The sequence below is a fragment of the Panthera pardus genome, unplaced genomic scaffold (genome assembly GCF_024362965.1).
Source record: "Panthera pardus isolate Hobbes unplaced genomic scaffold, ASM2436296v1 HiC_scaffold_12, whole genome shotgun sequence".
In the NCBI taxonomy this organism is placed as follows: domain Eukaryota; kingdom Metazoa; phylum Chordata; class Mammalia; order Carnivora; family Felidae; genus Panthera; species Panthera pardus.
Window position 1 is genome coordinate 59,998,278 of NW_026526677.1, and position 17,740 is coordinate 60,016,017.

At 57.2% G+C, this 17,740-nt stretch overlaps 1 protein-coding gene across 5 annotated transcripts; it reads left to right on the forward strand.

The window, feature by feature from the left end:
• Window positions 1-3,149: 3,149 nt before the first annotated feature.
• TSKU (tsukushi, small leucine rich proteoglycan) lies at window positions 3,150-17,417 on the forward strand. 5 transcript variants are annotated; one of them, XM_019449898.2, is made up of 2 exons: window positions 3,150-3,249; window positions 14,918-17,417. In XM_019449898.2, exon 2 carries the CDS (start codon window positions 14,926-14,928, stop codon window positions 15,997-15,999), a length of 1,074 nt encoding a protein of 357 aa, XP_019305443.1. In that variant the 5' UTR covers window positions 3,150-3,249; window positions 14,918-14,925; the 3' UTR covers window positions 16,000-17,417. The 5 variants fall into 5 exon arrangements, with proteins under 5 accessions (XP_019305443.1, XP_019305442.1, XP_019305440.2 ...); XM_019449897.2 differs by lacking the exon at window positions 3,150-3,249 and adding an exon at window positions 4,033-4,259; XM_019449895.2 differs by lacking the exon at window positions 3,150-3,249 and adding an exon at window positions 4,287-4,444.
• Window positions 17,418-17,740: the final 323 nt, after the last annotated feature.

Sequence of the window (17,740 nt, forward strand, 5' to 3'; positions counted from 1 at the left end):
CTTTACAACTGCCAGCTTCGACAGCTGAAAAGAAGAAAATGCAGCAAGAAAAATAGTTAGAGATCTGGGAGTTTCATGGAAATACATTGAATTTGGAGGTTTTTTCTGGTCAGGCCTTGATATCCATGATGAGAGAGAGAATCAATCTGGGTGGTTGTTACAGGGATTAAATGATACAATGACCTTTATTTTTTTTTTTAACGTTTTTTAATTTATTTTTGAGACAGAGAGAGACAGAGCATGAATGGGGGAGGGTCAGAGAGAGAGGGAGACACAGAATCTGAAACAGGCTCCAGGCTCTGAGCGGTCAGCACAGAGCCCGACGCGGGGCTCGAAATCACGGACCGCGAGATCATGACCTGAGCCAAAGTCGGACGCTCAACCGACTGAGCCACCCAGGCGCCCCTACAATGACCTTTAAAGTATCTAGTCACAGTCCCTGGTATGTGATCACGGTCAGGATGACCCCAGAAGGGTGAAGAGAACGGAAGTGAGAGTGCATATGTATAAAGGGAGTGGCAACAGAATATAATGAAGGACCTACTTTACCTGGCAGAGGGCTTCTGGGGGAGGGGAATCTGAACAGAGACTTGAAAAATGTACAGGGGCTTCCCTCCCCCAGTTCCATGTAACTAGAGGACTAGAGCTTTAAATGTGTAAGAGGGAGTGGTCACAAAGGAGACTGAAGAGGTGGCGGTAAGGTGGGGGCATATCTCATGGGCCTTGAATGCCGAGCCAAGGAGTTTGGCTTTTGCCTTGGAAAGGTTCTAAGCAGACAAAATGTCATGATCAGTTTTGTGGATTTGCAGTTTAGGAATGCTATTTCTGCTGCAGTATAGACAGCAGACAAGGCTGCTGGACATTCCCTCTCCGAAGCCCCAGTTAGGAAAGATCAGGGGAATGATGAACGTGGGGAAGCTGCCTCCAGCCACCAACCAAGATGTGAAGAGCTGTTCATCATGTGTCTGTTAAGTGAAAAGCCCTTTAGGGGAGCCTGGAGGCTCCAGCCCAGCGGGTAGACCCTGCATACAAAGGGCAATGGGAGGTAGCATCCCCCTTCCCCCACCCCCTGCATTCCCTGGGAGTTGATTATTAATCTCCATTGCTCAAATGCTCAGCAGGAGCCTCACTCCGTAACTCCACATCAAGGAATGTGAGTCTCCAGGCCAGGGCAAAGGGGGATTCACCAAAAGAAAGCCCCCTCCCCCACCGGGAGGGGGGCCAGAAAGTCAGGTGACCATGCCCCTGTCCCCTCTCCTCCCAAGCCTGCTGGGCTTTCCAGACTCTACACCATCCCTGATGGGAGACTTCTAGGTATAACAATAATGACAATTAACAATACAGGATGGCGCTTCCTGTGAAGCTGACTGAAGTTTTACTAAGTTACCTTGTTTACTTCTCACAACAGCCTCTTTTACAGAACCTCAGAGAGTTAGGTAACTTGCCTAAGATTAGGCTACTTGCTGGCTAGCTTGGGTTGGAGCCTAAACCCAGTCCACCCTCAGGGCCCTCACCAAATGCTTTTTGGGGGTCTCCTCCCCCAGGCAGGGAGGGGGCTGTGGGAAGGGTCTGACTCCTCCTGAGGGCTCCGGGATGCACAGAGAATGATTAGGGGATGCAGAGTTGAATCTTAGTTGCCCATTAATTATAAGCTCCACTGTGAGGAGGTGACTGGATGCAAAGGAGCCTATGGTACAATTTCAAAGACTGATGCGAAGGGCTGGTTGGTCCCTCTGGCCTCCACTTCTGGCAGCTGGGTTTCTAACTCTGGGAGGACAATGGGCAGAGGAGAGGGGTGAGCTCTTCCTGTGCTGCACTGATAAGATGGGGCTCCCAGCCTTCTCCCTTCACCTCCCTAACCAGTAGGGACTGGGGGGTCTCAGCCCAGGTGAGTGGCGCCTTCAGGACCACACAGTGACTGGGTGCTGGGAGGACTTGCAAGAGTACTTTGTTCTCCGTGCAGCAGATTCAATTTTGCTGCCCTGAGGCCTCCTCTCCTCCTTCCCCATCTCTCTACGTGCCTCCCTCCTTCCCCAGACAGACAGACACACATATACACACAAGCCCAAGCAACTTTTTGTAATTAAAAAAAAAAAGTAATAAATAAGGATCAAAAAGACTGGGAGTGCGAGTCTGCGCCACTGCAGGGGGAACATTGCCCAGTCTCTGCACCCAGGGGCCCTCTCCAACAACAGAAAGTTCCTGGGAGGTCCAGGGTCAAGACCAAAACCTCCCTCAACCCCTGGCCCAGATACCTGGGGGGTGCCTAACAACCTCCCTCATCCCTGTCTAAGCCTGTAGACTGGGAGACTCAAACTCACCCTGTGCGCCAACCCCACATAGGGATTTCTCCCCCGACCCCCACTTTTAAAAGTTTTGGGTTGTTTTATGTCTTCCTGCCCTTACAACCATAAAAAGGGGTGAAGAGAGGATGGACTGCAGAGGGAGGAATAAACCGGTGCCTACTCACACACACAGTTTCCCTTCTTAGAAATCCAACCAGCAGTCCACGGTCCCCTTCAGAAAAAATTAGTCTGCTGCTTTCCTTCTCTCTCCCCAGGTTTTCTGCCTGAGCCTGTCTCTCTCCTCTCTGTGGGTTCGTCTTTCAGCCAGTCTTTCAGTTTCAGATTCCTGATGTACTTCTCACTAAAGTCTCTGGACCTCTTTTTCACTCATTAAAAAAAAAAACGGGGTTGAACTCGAGAAAAGGGGACCCTCACCCACCCAATCTCTTTCTTACCAACATCCCCCCACCCTCTGTCTTACACACACACACACACACTCTCTCTCTCTCTCTCTCTGGCGACCTCCAGATGTTCCCGACCGTGCGGCCATCTGCTGAGGTTGCTCAGGCGCTCCGGGGGAGGGGGCAGGGATCCCGGTTGCAGGAAGCTGGGAGCCAGGCCGACTGGAGTGGGCGGGAGCTGCGTGCGCACTTTTGAGACGCTCCCTAGGGTGGAACCCGGGCTCGGCTCGGGCTCGGCAGGCGGGCGGGGGGCGGGGCGGGCGCGCGCCGGGAAAGCCGGCACTTTGGCGACACTCCCTAGGTCGCCAAGCTGCGGGCCCGAGCCGCCACTGGGCGCCTGGCAGGCGGGGCCGCGGGGCGGGGGGGTGGGGGGGGTGGGCTCCCAGAGGCGGGCGGGGGCCGGGGGGGCGGGCCGCGCCGCGCGGAGAAAAGCGCCGGCCGAAGGGCCCGCGGCCGGGCCGCCTGGGTGAGCGCGCCGAGGCGGCTGAGGCGCAGGCTACCAGGTGGGTGCGGGTCCCGGGTGGAGCGGGAGTCTGCGCTGCGGGAGAAGGTCCAGAGCCCACGACCCCAACCTCGCCGCCCCATCCGGCGGGCAGGCGGGCGGCGCTGGACTCTGGGGGCGGGCCCAGGGCCCCTCAACTTTTCGTGGACCCAGGGCGTCGGCAGCCGCTGCCGGACGCCCCGGCCTCGGCCGGGGTAGGGAGCCCGAACTAAGGGGAGAGGGCTTCCAGGAGACAAAGGCTCTGACCGGGGGCCGGCGCCTCTGGGGTCTTTGTGTGGACACGTGCATCACGCGTTTGTGGGTCTTTGTGGATTTGGATCCGGGGACGTGCATCTGCCTGCGCCTTTGTGTATTTGTGGCTTTGCGTAGCTGTTTGGTGCCTGTGTCCACGTTCTGTGGGCTAGCGTTTGGGTGTGGGTGGGCGCATCGTTGTGTGTCCGCGTACGTGGTCTGTGCCTGTCGACGTGTCTGGGTTGGGTGTCCGTGGAGTGTATGCGCGCCTAGATCCAGACACCGCCCCAGCTCCTCGCTCCCCTGCTGTCCACCGGGGCCCCAGACTTGACTTCAAACTTTTCTCCTGGTTCCTCGGGCAACAGCCCTGGTCCTCCTCCCCCTGCAGCCCGGGCAGAGGCGCTGGCAGCCCTCCCCTCCTTCACCTCCTGGGGTCCTTAGTGCTGCGAGGGGATAGGATGGGGGGGGGGGGGTTGGTCAGTCGCGCTAGCGGACTGGCCCGGGGCTGGGAGGAGCGTGCCGGACGCCCCAGCCGAACCAGCTCGGACGAGAGAGGGAAGCGGCCAGTCCTGGGCCCCGGCGGGGGGCCGGAGACAGGAAAGGAGCCGGCAGCTGGGTTTGCCCGCCCTGATCTTCTCGGTGCGAGTGTATGTGACCGAGAGAGACGTGTCTGCTCGGCGGAGAGGCCGGCCCCAGCCCCCGGCTCCGCTTTGAGATCCGCTCTCCGCTGGCGTCCCGCCCCCGGGGGCTGGTGGGGGGACCAGCCCTCCGATCCTGTAGGTGAGGAGGCGACGGCTTCTGGGCTCCTGGGATCCGGGCGCGTCCGCGGCGCCGGCTCCAGTACCCTCAGCTGGCCTGCAGAGAGCAGGAACCGGGCACCTACTGGTTTCCGATGGGACGGCCACGGGCCCACAGTCCGGCTCTGGGCGAGTTGCTCAGCCTCTCGGAGTCACAGTCACCCTGTTGTGAGTGGGGGCGAGGAACTGGAGGTGGGGATTACCTGCGCCGCGGGAACCCGCCTGAGAGCCTGCCGCCCACACTTGGCCGGGGCGAGGAGGTGACTCAGGAACTCTTCTCCCATCCTTCCTCCCTGCCTGCTCTACCCTTCAGAGAAGTCCAGACTTGCGGAGCCTAGGTCTGATAGTGAGGGAGGGCTCAGGGGTGGGACTCTGCTGGGCCTTTGATCCTGAGTGGCGAAGATAGTAGCCCTTACACTTTCACTCCCCTGCCCCCCTCACCCCCTACCCTGCACCAGTCTTTAACCTAGAATTTTACCAGATGCTGCAGATGTGAAGGAGGGCCACGACCCACTCACATAGGAAGGAGGCTACCGTGGGCGCTATCCGTTCCCCTAATGGGCTTCAGTTTACCTTCTGGAAAGGAAGGTGTTGACTTCTCCCCTCCCTTGCTCTTGTTGCTGACTGGTTGAGACCCCAGAACCTGGGGACACTTTGATGTTTAACACACACCTCCATTCTGACTTGAGAAGTTCCCAGGCACTAATTTGCTGTGTTGAATGAGGGGGAGGAGAGGTGTCTTTGAAGTTAGGGAGGGATGAAGTGAGGGGGGCCTGGAGCCCCTGCAGCCCTGGAAGGGAAGGCTGGAACTCCGCAGCCAGGGGAAGCCGGGGAATATGTCCAGGAAGCAGGAAGTGTCTCCCACTGAGGAACACCACTGCATGGCTCTGTGTTTTCTGATAACACAGACAGAGGTGGTCAGCATTGTGGACTATCAGATGCAAGGTGTGTGTTTGGGGGGTGGGAATTGGACTTCAGCAGGAAGGGAAGGCAGGGGCCAAAGATGAGGGCCTTGAATGCCAGGCTTAGGAGCTGGAATTTGAACCTGTAGGTGGTAGAGAGCTGCCGGAGGGTTTAAGCAGGCATAATAGAGTGGGATTGGTAATTCTAAGGAAACTTCCTCTGGTTTGTGGGTGGTGTTGGAGACTGGGAGACCAGTCTGCAGGCAGAGTTAGTCAAGAACCTAGATTTTACCCCCACTCCATTGCTTCCTAGCCCTGTGGCCTCGGGCAGGTAACTTTACCTCTGGTTCTTAGTCTCCTCATCCTTCAAATGTGAATGGTAGTAATTCCCGTCTCACTGATCTGTTGTGTCAAGTGGCATAATGAATTACGTGTGCTAACAAAATGACACGAGGTTTGTAGTCTGCCTTACATTGTTGGATTGCACTGACAACAGAAGGCAGAGACAGCATCGACTGTGGTCCTAAACCTGATTTCACCACTTGGCGGGGCCCTCAGTCTCCTGGAAGCTTGAGCCAATTGTTGCCCTCACCAAGCAGGAGGAAGCTCTCTCTCATCTGCTCTATCCCCTTTCACCTGGCCAGGCCCCACACGGGAGACGAGCTGGACACAGATATGAAGATGGCCACAGACCACAAAGTGTGTCATACTTTGACAGGAGCTGCCCAGGGGCCATAGGAGCTTAGGAGGACCGCGACCTTTTGTTGGATGAGGGGCAGATTAGGCCTCACAGAGAAGGTGGCTTTGGACTTGAATGTGTGCATTTGCGTGGTAGACAAAGAAAAGAAGGACATCTCTGTCATCTTCATCACAGGGGACAACCTGTGCAAAGGTGTGGGGCCCTAGAAGCAAGATAGGCTTCTAGCGTGGCAAGCTCTCTTTGTGGGAGGGGTTTTAAGTGGGAGGGGTGGTGAGGGCCGATTCTTCTGTTGGGACTGTACTCCGACGCCCAGCAGGGCTGACAGTTGGAGGCAGGGGGCCAGGAATAAGGCTGTTGTAGCAGTCCAAGTCATGAGGCCTGCTGAGCCCGACCTGGGCAAGGCGAGGTAACTGCCTGGCTTGGGGGGATGAGAGAGGGGAAGATAGTGACCCACCTACCCAGGCATAGCCGCTGATTCTCCTTCTGTCCTCATTCCGCCACATGTGCGCCACAACTGTTTCAGCCTGCTTTGGCTCCTGCAACCTTTCCAAACCCCCTTCCCAATTCCCAGATAGATCCTGGTCAGCACTAGTGGCCCTGGTAGGGCCCTGGATGGTGCACTGGAAGAGAATCCAAGGCTTGAGGATGCATTTTGGATTCTTCTCTAAACCCTGCCACTGCCTCGCTTTCAGATCAGCTGGTGTCGAAGCTCCTTTTTCTTTCCTGGCCCCTGCAAGGTGTCACTGGGGGCAGGAACCCACACACAGTGAGCGCCAAAGCGTGCCAGGCCCGAGGCTGAGTTTTCATTTTACCTTGTGTAATCATCCCAGTGACCTGCTGGGAGCAATACTAGAATTCTCAAGCATGTTACAGATGAAAGCTCAGACTCAGGTGAGGGCACGTGCAAGCCTCCTAGCAGGAGAGGCCCTCTGGGGTTGGAGCCCGGTCTACCTGGCTGCAAAACCCATTCCTCTGCCCCATACTGCCTCCTCGTGTGTCCACACATTCTGCGTTACACCGAAGGGAACTTGGCAAGCTTCAGGAAGAAGGTACGCTGCCTGGCGAAAATAGTATGGGGAGCCTGGCCCATCTCTCTGTAGATCATCCTCCTTAGGCAAGGTTGCTGGGCCTCCAGGGCCCACCTTCACCAGGGATAATGTCACCGAGGAGGCCAGGCTCTGGGTGTCAGAGTTCCTGGATCCTGAGTCCAGCCCCTGTCTTCACGGGCTGCGTGACTCTGGACAGATCACCAAACGTCTCTGGGTCTCTTTACGCAACTGCAGGATAGACACAGCGCTGTCTAAACTGCTGATCTTACAGAGTGCCTGAACAGCTAATAGTTGAGGCATTGGAAAGGTTGAGAGGTACTGTTCGGGGAAATAATAGTATTCTACATGCCTGGTATATCTTCATATAATACCGGCTCTGTGCCAGCTCCAGTGCTTCCTTAGCTCCAAGGACATAAAAATCAACCTGATCCCATCCCTACTCCCAGGAAGACAGACAGGTAAACGTAATTAGAGTCCAGCACGATCGGCTCTAGCCGTCACCCACACGGGCCTATTTGGAAGTAGAGTCACAGTGGCCTAAGGAAGGGTTTGGAGCTCAGACATCTGGATTCGAGACCTGGTTCTTCGACTGCCCAGCGGAACAGTGTCATCTCTTTGTCTGCAAAATAGGGACAGTAATCCCTACCTGCGGTCAAGGACGGTGATGAGGCCAAAGCGAGACGGTGACGTAGAAGAGTGTGGTGAGCTGACGTGTTTGTACAGATGTGCGGCATTAGCGATCGTGTCGGGAGAGCCAGCCCTCAAGGCTCTGGGAGTTTGGCCCTGAAATTCTTTTTGCCTTGCGTTTCCAGAGCTGACGAAGTGGCGGGGGTGGGGGAGGGGTGGGCAGGATGCTAATGGAATTTCCACCTGGGGATTTCGTTGGCATCATCTCAAGTGAGCTCATGGCAAAGGGAGCCCGGTGGGAGGCAGCTCAACATTGAGCAGCTGGTGGAGGCAAAAGTCTGCCTCAGGTGGGTGCTGGGGCCCTGGTCCAACCGAAGGTTCAGCCTCCTCCCCACCTCATCCCTGTGCCAGGAGCTCCCTCTTGCAGGTGTGGTGAGGAGCTGGCAAATCTTGGGGCCAGAAATGCTGTGGTGCAGCACCAGGGGCAGGCACGTGAGGCCAGGACGGCCCAAGCTAGAACCCCTAGCTCTACACAGGTCTCAGGGGAGGAGGGGAAGAGGGTTTGGGGCCTGGCCAGCCGATACCAGCGCACTGACCCAAGAACATTCGTACAACCGATCACAGACCTGCCAGGTGCCTGGCGCTGCACTGGGGACTTGGGTAGGGGGGAAAAAGGAGAATAACATGGTCATTGCCTTCTGGAATCTCAGTAAATCATCACCATCACCGTCTACCGTGCACTGGGGCACTTAGCATGAGGCAGACATTGAGCCAAATGTTTCACACGCCGTCCCTTAATGCTTTTACCAACCCTGTGTTGTTCTCCCTATTGGGGACACGGAGACTCAACCAGGCGAGTAGGTACAGGGCTGGACTTTCACCTGGGTCTGAATCCCGCAGTTGATCCTAAATTGCTGGGCCGTCCACTCACCCGACAGTATTTGCCGTGCCTGCCAGGCCTGGCTCTGACCCCGGTGGAGGTCTGGGGGGAAGGGATAAACAGGTGAAGATGGCAGAGTCAGGGTCCCAAGCTGGCCGCACTTCCAGTCGGGAGATGGGCAGGTAAAGAACAGTAGAGAACGTAGTCAGTGTGCATCCGGATGGACGATGTGAGAGGCCCAGGGAGGGAGAGGTGGCCCTGGGGGCCCCAGCGGACAGAACAGGCTTTGTTCCACCGGCGGGGCCAGGGCAGGCCAGGTGGGTGTGGGTGCGGGTGCAGCTGGCAGCGGTGAGGCATCGAGACCCAGGTCCTGCTCTGCCATTTCCTTGTTGTCACTGCCCACTCTGGGCCTCCGTTACCCGTGCGTTATCGTGGGGGACCCTCCAGTTCCCCAGCCCTGAATTCTCTGAATTTGAGGAAGCGTGACAGGGCCAGGAGTTGTCCAGAGGTCACCACCGTGGGTTCGGATCAAGATGGGGGCTCAGCTAGGGGAGGGAGGACGGTGGGGACAGCTGACAGATGCCCTGTGCCAGGGAGAACTGGATTTCTGCGGGTACAAGTAGAAGTTGGGAGGTTTTGGGGAAGGGGAGTGATGTGGGCAAAGCTGTTCTGGAGGCTCTCCTACCAGGGAGACCTACCTGGAGTCTGTTAGTAAATAGCCACACTGCTTAGTCTTTTGACCTCACAGGGCCATCAGCAGACTTTCCTAGTGTCACAGTGGGCGCACCAAGGAGTAACTCATGGCCCCTGCCCGGAGGACCTTATGCTGTGTCCCCTGAACCCAGAGTGGGGAGTTTCTTTTTTTTTTTTTTTGTTAATGTTTATTTATTTTTGAGAGACAGAGAGAGGCAGCATGAGCGGGGGAGGGGCAGAGAGAGAGAGAGACCCAGACCAAGGAGCAGGCTCCAGGCTCTGAGACGTCGGCACAGAGCCCAACGCGGAGTTCAAACTCACAAGCCATGAGATCGTGACCTGAGCCGGCTCAACCGCTCAACCGACTGAGCCACCCAGCTCAACCGACTGAGCCACCCACTTTGATCCGCAGGTCGGGGTTTGGAAAAGAAGTGATACATCTTGGGCCAAAGATCCCTTTCCTCCCTCAGCTTCAATGGTGGCCCCCTGTCCACCTCTCCCTTTCTCCCCAGGGTAGATCACAGGTCCCAAGAGGGAGACAGAGTTCATACTGTTACACAGATGAGAAAAGCAAGGCTCAAAGAAATAATGAAAACCATGAGGGTCACACAGGGAGTGGCAGACCTTGGCACTAGAGGCCTGGTCTTCTGGGTCCAAGACAAGCATTAGTGATCTTGTTCTGAGCTGGTCTCCCGTCCCCACGGCTGGTCTGTAAGCCTCATGAGGACAGGGGCCCTGGTACCCCCAACCCCCACCCAACATATACCTCACATGGCCTTGCCCAGCACGCCCTGCACTTCGTAGAGATTTAGTAAACGTTCCTGATAAGTTCTGGACTCCTGAAATGCTAGAGCTGCACTGTCTAGACTCAGCCTCTTACTGTGAAGCTAGAGAAGCTGAGGCCCAGAGGGGAGACGGGACCTATCCGCAGAGGGAACAGGCCAGGCAGAGCAGGGACTAAGGCAGGCGCCCCTGACTGTCCTCCAGGGTCTGTCTTGTCACCATGCACAGTTGTCCTCCCCTTCAGCCCCAGAGAGTGGTGAGAGGGATGGGGAGGGGCCTCGGCGGCCCTCTCTGGGGGCCCTTCTACCGTGTAACCTAGGAGAGGCATCCACTGTTCATCTGTCAAGTCCTGGCCCTGTGGTCTCTGATCCTCACAGCAACCCCTCGAGGAAGGGCTTGCTGTCTCCATTTTCGGTGAGAAAACGGGCTCAGGGAGAGGGAGTCGCTTCCCAGAGTTGCCCAGTTCGGCACTGCTTCCCAGTGTTGGAGACTGCTTCCCAGTGTTGCAGCTCCTTCAAATCAGGGAACTGATCCCAGAATGCCAGTCTTTGTCTTCAGCCCCAACTCTGATCAGTGGGTAGAGCCCTCCTAGAGCACCGTGTCAGGAATAGCTCGGAGGCCCTGTGCAGGGCCCCGGGAAGCGGTGCTGTGATTGATTCGTGACCTCTGCAGTGGATAGGGCTATAGGTAAGATCAAAAGGCACCACCTTTCCATTATGTGGCCTCCACCCCCGGGGGCCCCATTTCTCTATAGGAACGTTCGACTTCACCTTCACAGTCCCCTCTGAGGCTGATAAGGACCATCATTTCCATCCCAGACTCATAGTCTAAGGAACTGGTCCAAAGATGTAAAATGACTTGCCTGGTTCACCCTGCAAATTAGTGTCCAAGGTTTCTGGCTGTGAAGGCCTTCTCTGCCCACGACGCTGAGGCTGGTGGTTTTTGTCAAGGGGAACTCCCATTACTCATCCCTTCCCAGAGCCAGCAGCGCTGTTGAGAAACTCGGGCCTCCCAGGAAAGAATCGCTCTTCCAGAGGGTGCCGATAAGAGCTTGGACACGTCTGATACGTGTGTGCCGAAGCAAGGAAGAAGAGAGATGGGGCGGCCCCCGCCCTCCGCTGGTGCCCACGCACCTGCTCCCTGTCTGTGGAGGAAGGCGGGGGAGCCCACACTGCATTCTCCCCATGTGCTAGGAAGGCTGCCAGGTGCCGCCCTGCCATCGTTTCATTTCGTCCCCATGATAGTCCCGGGAGGTGGCTATTAATATCTGCATTTTACAGATGAGGAGACTGAGGCTCAGAGATAGTAGCTACACAAGATCAGAGAAAGCAGAGATGGCCATGGGGCACTCTTTCAGGAGGCTTTGTTAGTATGTTTGCCAGTGTGTTGCATGCATTTTTTTACTGTAAGAGAGGAAATAGGGGTAGAAAAGGAGATTAAGCCATGCTTAAATCACTCAACGGTTCTACCATCTAAAGAGAAACTACTGTTGTATGGATAGATTTTCTTCCAGACTTTCCAAAATTAGGATCTGGGTGGTGGTTGTTGTTTTTAATGCATAGTTATAATTTTCCTAGACATGCAATTTATCCTTACGATACCTAGCATTATGGCATCAGCCCCCTCTGTGAAGCCGCAGGCTTTTCTGAGCATGACTTTTATGGACTTTGTAAGATCCCCAGGGGACTTCCTGAGTCTCAGCAGCCATCCTGAGCGAGCTGGGAAGCCCTAGGCCTGGAATGAGCAGACCAGAGCCTGAACGCCACCTCCTCACGGGGAATCCGTGGACAAGTCACTGCACACTGGGTCACGGCCGCCTCATCACTAAAGTGCCAGATTTCATGCCCTGCTCTGCCGCCCTCATGGCATCAAACGAGCAGAGGCCTTTTGTAAACTCTAGAGAGCTGTGCCCCTGGCAGGAATTTTCCTTATCTTCCCTCGGTCTCCTTCTGAGAAAGTTCTGCCTTCCCTTTGGCCCCTGAGCCTTTTGCTAAGGGCTTAGAGCAATAGTGGCAGACCCTAGCATCTCTGAGACATGCATACATGAGGCATCCCTCCCAGAGGGGACATCTCCTCAGAGCAGGACAAGGGCACTGACCCTCAAAGACCACCAACCCACACACCTCTGCCTTTGCCCCCTTCTGGGTCCACGTTGTAAGGCATCTCAGGGGTTTCTCCCTTCTTTCAACCTCCTAGGAGACCTCTGAGAGGCCTCTGGGCTCTCCTGTGACCTCATGAAAGCCCCAGAACCACTGAGTGGCAGCCAGAGGTGGCCTTACAACTCTCGCCACTTAGCTCTTCTCTTCTCAGCTAATACAGAAGTGCGTGTTCCACTTGAACCAAACCAGTTATAAGGTCACCGAGGCCTGAATTCAGTTCCAGGCTCTGTCACCTCCCCTTTCGTGTCCTCGGTTTACTCTAAAATGGACACAAGATGCTGACCTCCTGGAGTGACCGCAGATGTGGGAGAGAATGTGAGTCCGGCACTAGCCCATAATGGGGACAGGCTCCGACTGTCCCCGTCAGCACTTTCCACTGCCAGTGTGAGGCCCGGAGCAGTGGCCCCTGTGCAGGGCTGAGCGCGGACCTTGTCTGGGCTGCCCTGGGAACACTGGCGAGCACAGTCATCCAGGTGGGTCTTGATCTGTGCTCCTGCTCCCTTTACGTCTGCTGTTGTGTCTCCAGCGGCCCAGGAATGACCACCTTGCATTCGTGCACAGCTCTTCACAGTTTACATTGCACTTTGGTGGGAGTTGAATCACCTGACCTGAGGAGGGCAGGGCAGGGATTATTGCCTGTGGTACAGAGGACAGGCTAAGGCCTGGGGAGGGCAGTAAGAGGCCCCTGCTCTGGAGGGAAGGTTTGGGCTGTGTCTGGGCTGCCGGTTACATAAGCAGGAGCTCACGAGGGGCCATCTGGCATTTAATAGGCACATTGTATAATCACCTTGGGGAACCAAAGCGCAATCTCAGGGCCATTGTGTGTGTGTGTGATGTTTGTTTAAACCCCAGGAAGGATGGGTATGGACAAATAGGCTTGGCAGGGAAGGTGGGGCTCTGAGTGGTAATGAACCCCTGTGGTGAGAAGCTCACCCAACAGAACAAAGGGGGCCTGGAGCAACTCAATGTTTTCCTTTTGGTTCCAGACACTGGAACACTCTGTCCTGCCTCAGTTGGGACAAAGTCCAGGATGCACCTGGGCCGGGTTTAATCCTCAAATTGGCCTCTACAAAAGAAAGGGGTGGGAGAGGAGAGGCCCACAGAGGGGGGCGGAGAGAAGAGCCCCACTTCTCGCTGTCCCTGTGCAGAGCCAGAGTGTGGATCAAATGACGGCCCCTTTAAAGTTTCATGTAGGGCTAGTAATGCTATCCCGCTTCTCCCTCCCCTTTACCCCCTCCCTGAAGGCCAGTAGGGGCAGGTGGGGAAGGGGAGACTGGGCAGGGGGGCAGAGCAGGGCCACGCCAGGTGAAGAGACCTGCTGGGGTGAGGCAGGGTGCCTTCTGTCTCCCGGGTGGAGTGGTCACTGTGTGGCAGGAGGGGGGGTGGGAACCACAGACTGTCCGGTTAGAGGCCTTCATTACTCAACCTTCTCTCTCATCCCCCTGTGAGCCCCTCCCCCAGCACCTCTGTCCATGGAGCTACGGTGGGTGTGAGCTCAGGCTCTGGGTCACACAGATGTGCGTGGGTGTGAGGAATGAAGGTGACAACACATGCAGGTCTGGCGTCGCTGGCAGCTGCTGTTAGAATCGTACAGGGAGGGAAACCGAGGCCAGGGGAGGGTAGTGGCTTGCGTCATGGCAAGTGGCAGTGGGGAGAGCGCCTCGTGGGCCTGTCTCCACTGGCCACCTGACCAGCCCTGCTTGAGGCAGCAGATGAAAATAGCGGAATTGGGGCTGAGCAGGCATGGGTTCTAGTCCTGCCCTGCTTTTTACTAGTTTGGGATAAAACCCAGGTCCTCTCTGAGCCTCTAGTCCTTCTTCCAGATGAGGGAGTCAGCCCAGCTGCCTGCCCTGGGTTAAAGAAAGGGCCAAAGAGGCATAACAGCTATATCAGCTTTGGGTAGGGAGGGACAGGGCGGGGGGTGGGGGGGGGTGGGGCTTGGGACAAGTGTCCCCAGAGCCCACCTGGAAGTCTAGACACAGGGTCCCCAATTGGAATGAAGTATGATGCTTCTGGAGGACAGGCCAGGGAGAGGGCTTAGGACTGTGGACTCAGCTATTGTTACCCACAAGAGGGGTAAGGTGGGTAGTCAATGCAGGCCCCCCTTACAGCGCGAGACCTCCGTCTGAGCGGATGGAGTATGGGTCTCAGACGTGGTTCCAGCCACTGCCAAAGCACGACAGTGAGTCATGCCTCCCCTGTACTCCATCTAGTTCCATCCCCCTTACGTGTGGCCATGCATAGCTTTCTGAACCTTTGCATCTCAGTTCCGTCTTGGTGAAGTAGCTGCCTTGCGGTGTCTGTAATTGTGAAGGTTAAGTGGGGCCAGGCCGTGATGGCGGCTCATGGCGCACGCTCAGAGCTGGATAGAGCACCCTGACCCCTCCTCAGCAGGGCCTAGGGCAAGACCAGCCCATGGACCCTCGCCCATCAGAGCCGGAGGGGCCAGACCCATCTAGTCCAGGGGGTTTCCGGCAGGGTTCCTCAACATCCTACGGCAGGGCTGGTAAGGAGGCCTGGAAAATTCCAAGTCCCCACCCTCATGTCAGCCAGAACATGCCCATTTTCCTCTGCTAATCTTTTTCTAAGAAAGCCTTCCGCTGCTTTCAGTTTGCAATCCACCCACCTGGCCTTTTATCACACAGATGGAGAGACTGAGGCCAGAGAGGAATGGGGACCCGGAATTTTATGAGGAAGGGTGTTCGGGGAAAGCGTCCTGGGAGGACAGGACTGGTGGTGGCAACTTCCAGCTGGGCCTAGATACGCTGGCTCGTGTCTTACGTGGTAGGCCAGAACCACCTGGTGTGGGGTGCCTGCTGCCGTCCCTCACCTGTGGCTCTCCTTCCAGCCCCCACCATGCCGTGGCCCCTGCTGCTGCTCCCACTGCTGCTGCTGGCCGTGAGCGGGGCCCAGATGACCCGGCCATGCTTCCCCGGATGCCAGTGCGAGGTGGAGACCTTCGGCCTCTTTGACAGCTTCAGCCTGACACGCGTGGACTGCAGCGGCCTGGGCCCCCACATCGTGCCCGTGCCCATCCCTCTGGACACAGCCCACTTGGACCTGTCCTCCAACCGGCTGGAGACCGTGAACGAGTCGGTGCTGGCGGGGCCGGGCTATACCACGCTGGCAGGCCTGGATCTCAGCCACAACCTGCTCGCCAGCATCTCGCCCACCGCCTTCTCCCGCCTTCGCTACCTGGAGTCACTCGACATCAGCCACAATGGCCTGGCAGCTCTGCCGGCAGAGAGCTTCACCAGCTCGCCCCTGAGCGACGTGAACCTCAGCCACAACCGGCTCCGAGAGGTCTCGGTGTCTGCCTTCACGACCCACAGCCCGGGCCGGGCGCTGCACGTGGACCTCTCCCACAACCTCATCCACCGCCTGGTGCCCCACCCTGCAGGGGCCAGCCTGCCCGCACCCGCCATTCAGAGCCTGAACCTGGCCTGGAACCGGCTCCGCACCGTACCCGACCTCCGGGACTTGCCCCTGCGCTACCTGAGCCTGGATGGCAACCCGCTGGCTGCCGTTGGCCCGGGTGCCTTCAGGGGGCTGGCAGGCCTCACGCATCTGTCACTGGGCAGCCTGCAGGGGCTCCCCCAGCTGGCGCCCCATGGCTTCCGTGAGTTGCAAGGCTTGCAGGTCCTGGACCTTTCAGGCAACCCCAAGCTCAAGTGGGCGGGAGCTGAGGTATTCTCGGGCCTGGGCTCCCTGCAGGAGCTGGACCTGTCAGGCACGGGCCTGGTGCCTCTGCCTGAGATGCTGCTCGTCCACCTGCCAGCACTGCAGAGCATCAGCGTGGGCCAGGGCGTGCGGTGCCGGCGGCTAGTGCGGGAGGGCGCCTATCCTCGGCAGCCTGGCTCTAGCCCCAAGGTGGCCCTGCACTGCGTAGACCCCCGGGAAAGGGCTGCGGAGAGCCCCAACGCTTTGTGACAAACGGTGTGGCCCGGGGCCGTCTGACACACTGCTGCCCTGGGCTTCCTCAGGGCCTGGGTAATTTATATTTTCATGTGCCAATGCCAGGGGGCACCCTGCAGGCCTCTGTAGCAGCGCGGAAGAGAGCTGTGGACCTAGGGAGAGCTTTGGGGCTGGGGCCGACACCCAGGAGCAAAGTCTGGCCCCTCTGTCTGTGTTGCTCCCCAGACCATAAGTAGAAGGTCTTAGATGCCAAACCCAGACGGCAGTCCCCTGCCGTCCTTCCCCGTTTGTCCCCAAAGTGCCTTCCTTCAGGCCTGGGCCAACCTGACCTGTGACAGGGGGAGGGTGGAAGGGCGATACTGCTGCAGAAAAGAGGTCAGGCCCACGGCTGAGCATCCCCTTGGGCCCACGGTCCAGTCACTCAGGGGCGTGAGTTTCTTTTATGAGGTAGCCCCCGCTTTGCCCTGGGCCCATGAGGCCCACGTCATCCTTTTCTTTTCCTCTAGAACGCTGGGTAGAACCTTAGTCATAGAAGGGACTAGAGAAAAAAATCAAGTGCACCTCCTCATGTGACAGGTGGGGACACTGAAGTCCAGAGAGGGCAAATGGCTAATCTAAGGCACTAGAGCCATGGAGACGTAACCGGCCCCAGCATCCTGCCTCCCAGCGAGGCCTTTTGCACTTTTCTGTCTTCTCTAAATCATGCCCTCTGTCCCCTTCCTGGGCTCCCCCATCCTGCCATTTGTACCCTTTCCCTGTCGTCCCCAGGACAGGCAAGGGCCTCCGAGGTGGGACTCGGACCCGAGACCAGCTGTATGGCACAGGTTAAGTGAGTTCACCTCAGAGCCTCTGGAAGCTTCAGGCATGCCAGTCCCAGCCCTACCAGTTTCCCACTCTGCAGTGGGATCCTCCAGCGTTGAGACTGGAAATTCGTCCATTGACCCCTGCGGTACTGCCTCTAAGTGCAAGGAGTTGATGCAGTCCTGGAGCCCCAAGGGGCCTCCTGGACTCGTTCCCCACTGGCCCTGAGCCCAACAGCCTCTCTCACCCATCTTTGGGCAGGTGGCAGGTACCCCCATCAATGTTTATGCTCTCAGCTTCCCAGCCCTGGGCTCTTTCCTTTGTATTTGTTCTATAAAAGTTGTTGCCTTTGTAATGGACTGTTACTTCAACCACCCTTCCCCCCACCCCTGCCGGCAGGGGATGGAAACGTGTCATTTGTAAAAGAAGAAAAACGTTGCATTTGTTCACTTTTGTAATACTGTGTCCTGGGGGTGTGCTGAGGGAGGAGGTGTTGGGGGGAAGCGATTGGGCATGAGGGGCATCAGGGGTCCCAAGGAGCCACCCACAGGACAAGGAGAGCTCTGTCCTCCCCCACTTAGCCCCACCCTACACCTAACTGATCCTTGATTTAATAAACACTATAAAGAGTCCATCTTTCCATCCTTGGACTAGCACCCTCCAACATGCTCTGGGCAGCCTGTTGTCCCGGAAAAGCCCCATCCCCTCTCGCAGGATTTGAAGAGTGAGCTGACCTGAGGGAGGGAGTTACTCGGGGGGTAACTGAAAGGAGTCGTTCCTTTCCCTGTGGCTTGCACCCCGTCCACCCTTCTCTCCCCTCTCCCTGCTGCCCCAACTCCATGAACTTGGCAGGCCCTCGCACACCTCTGCTTTTGCTCAGGCTGTCCCTCTGGGGCCTTGCCCTCCCCCCACCCCCCACATCCCTGCCTCTCAGCTCCTTCCCACCCTAATAGCG

Bases quoted from the DNA above. Each gene is read 5' to 3' on its own strand.
- TSKU (XM_053900117.1), top strand. From the start codon at position 14,485: ATGGACCCTCGCCCATCAGAGCCGGAGGGGCCAGACCCATCTAGTCCA. The intron at 14,576-14,917 runs GTAAGGAGGCCT...CTCTCCTTCCAG, and splicing joins AACATCCTACGGCAGGGCTG to CCCCCACCATGCCGTGGCCC.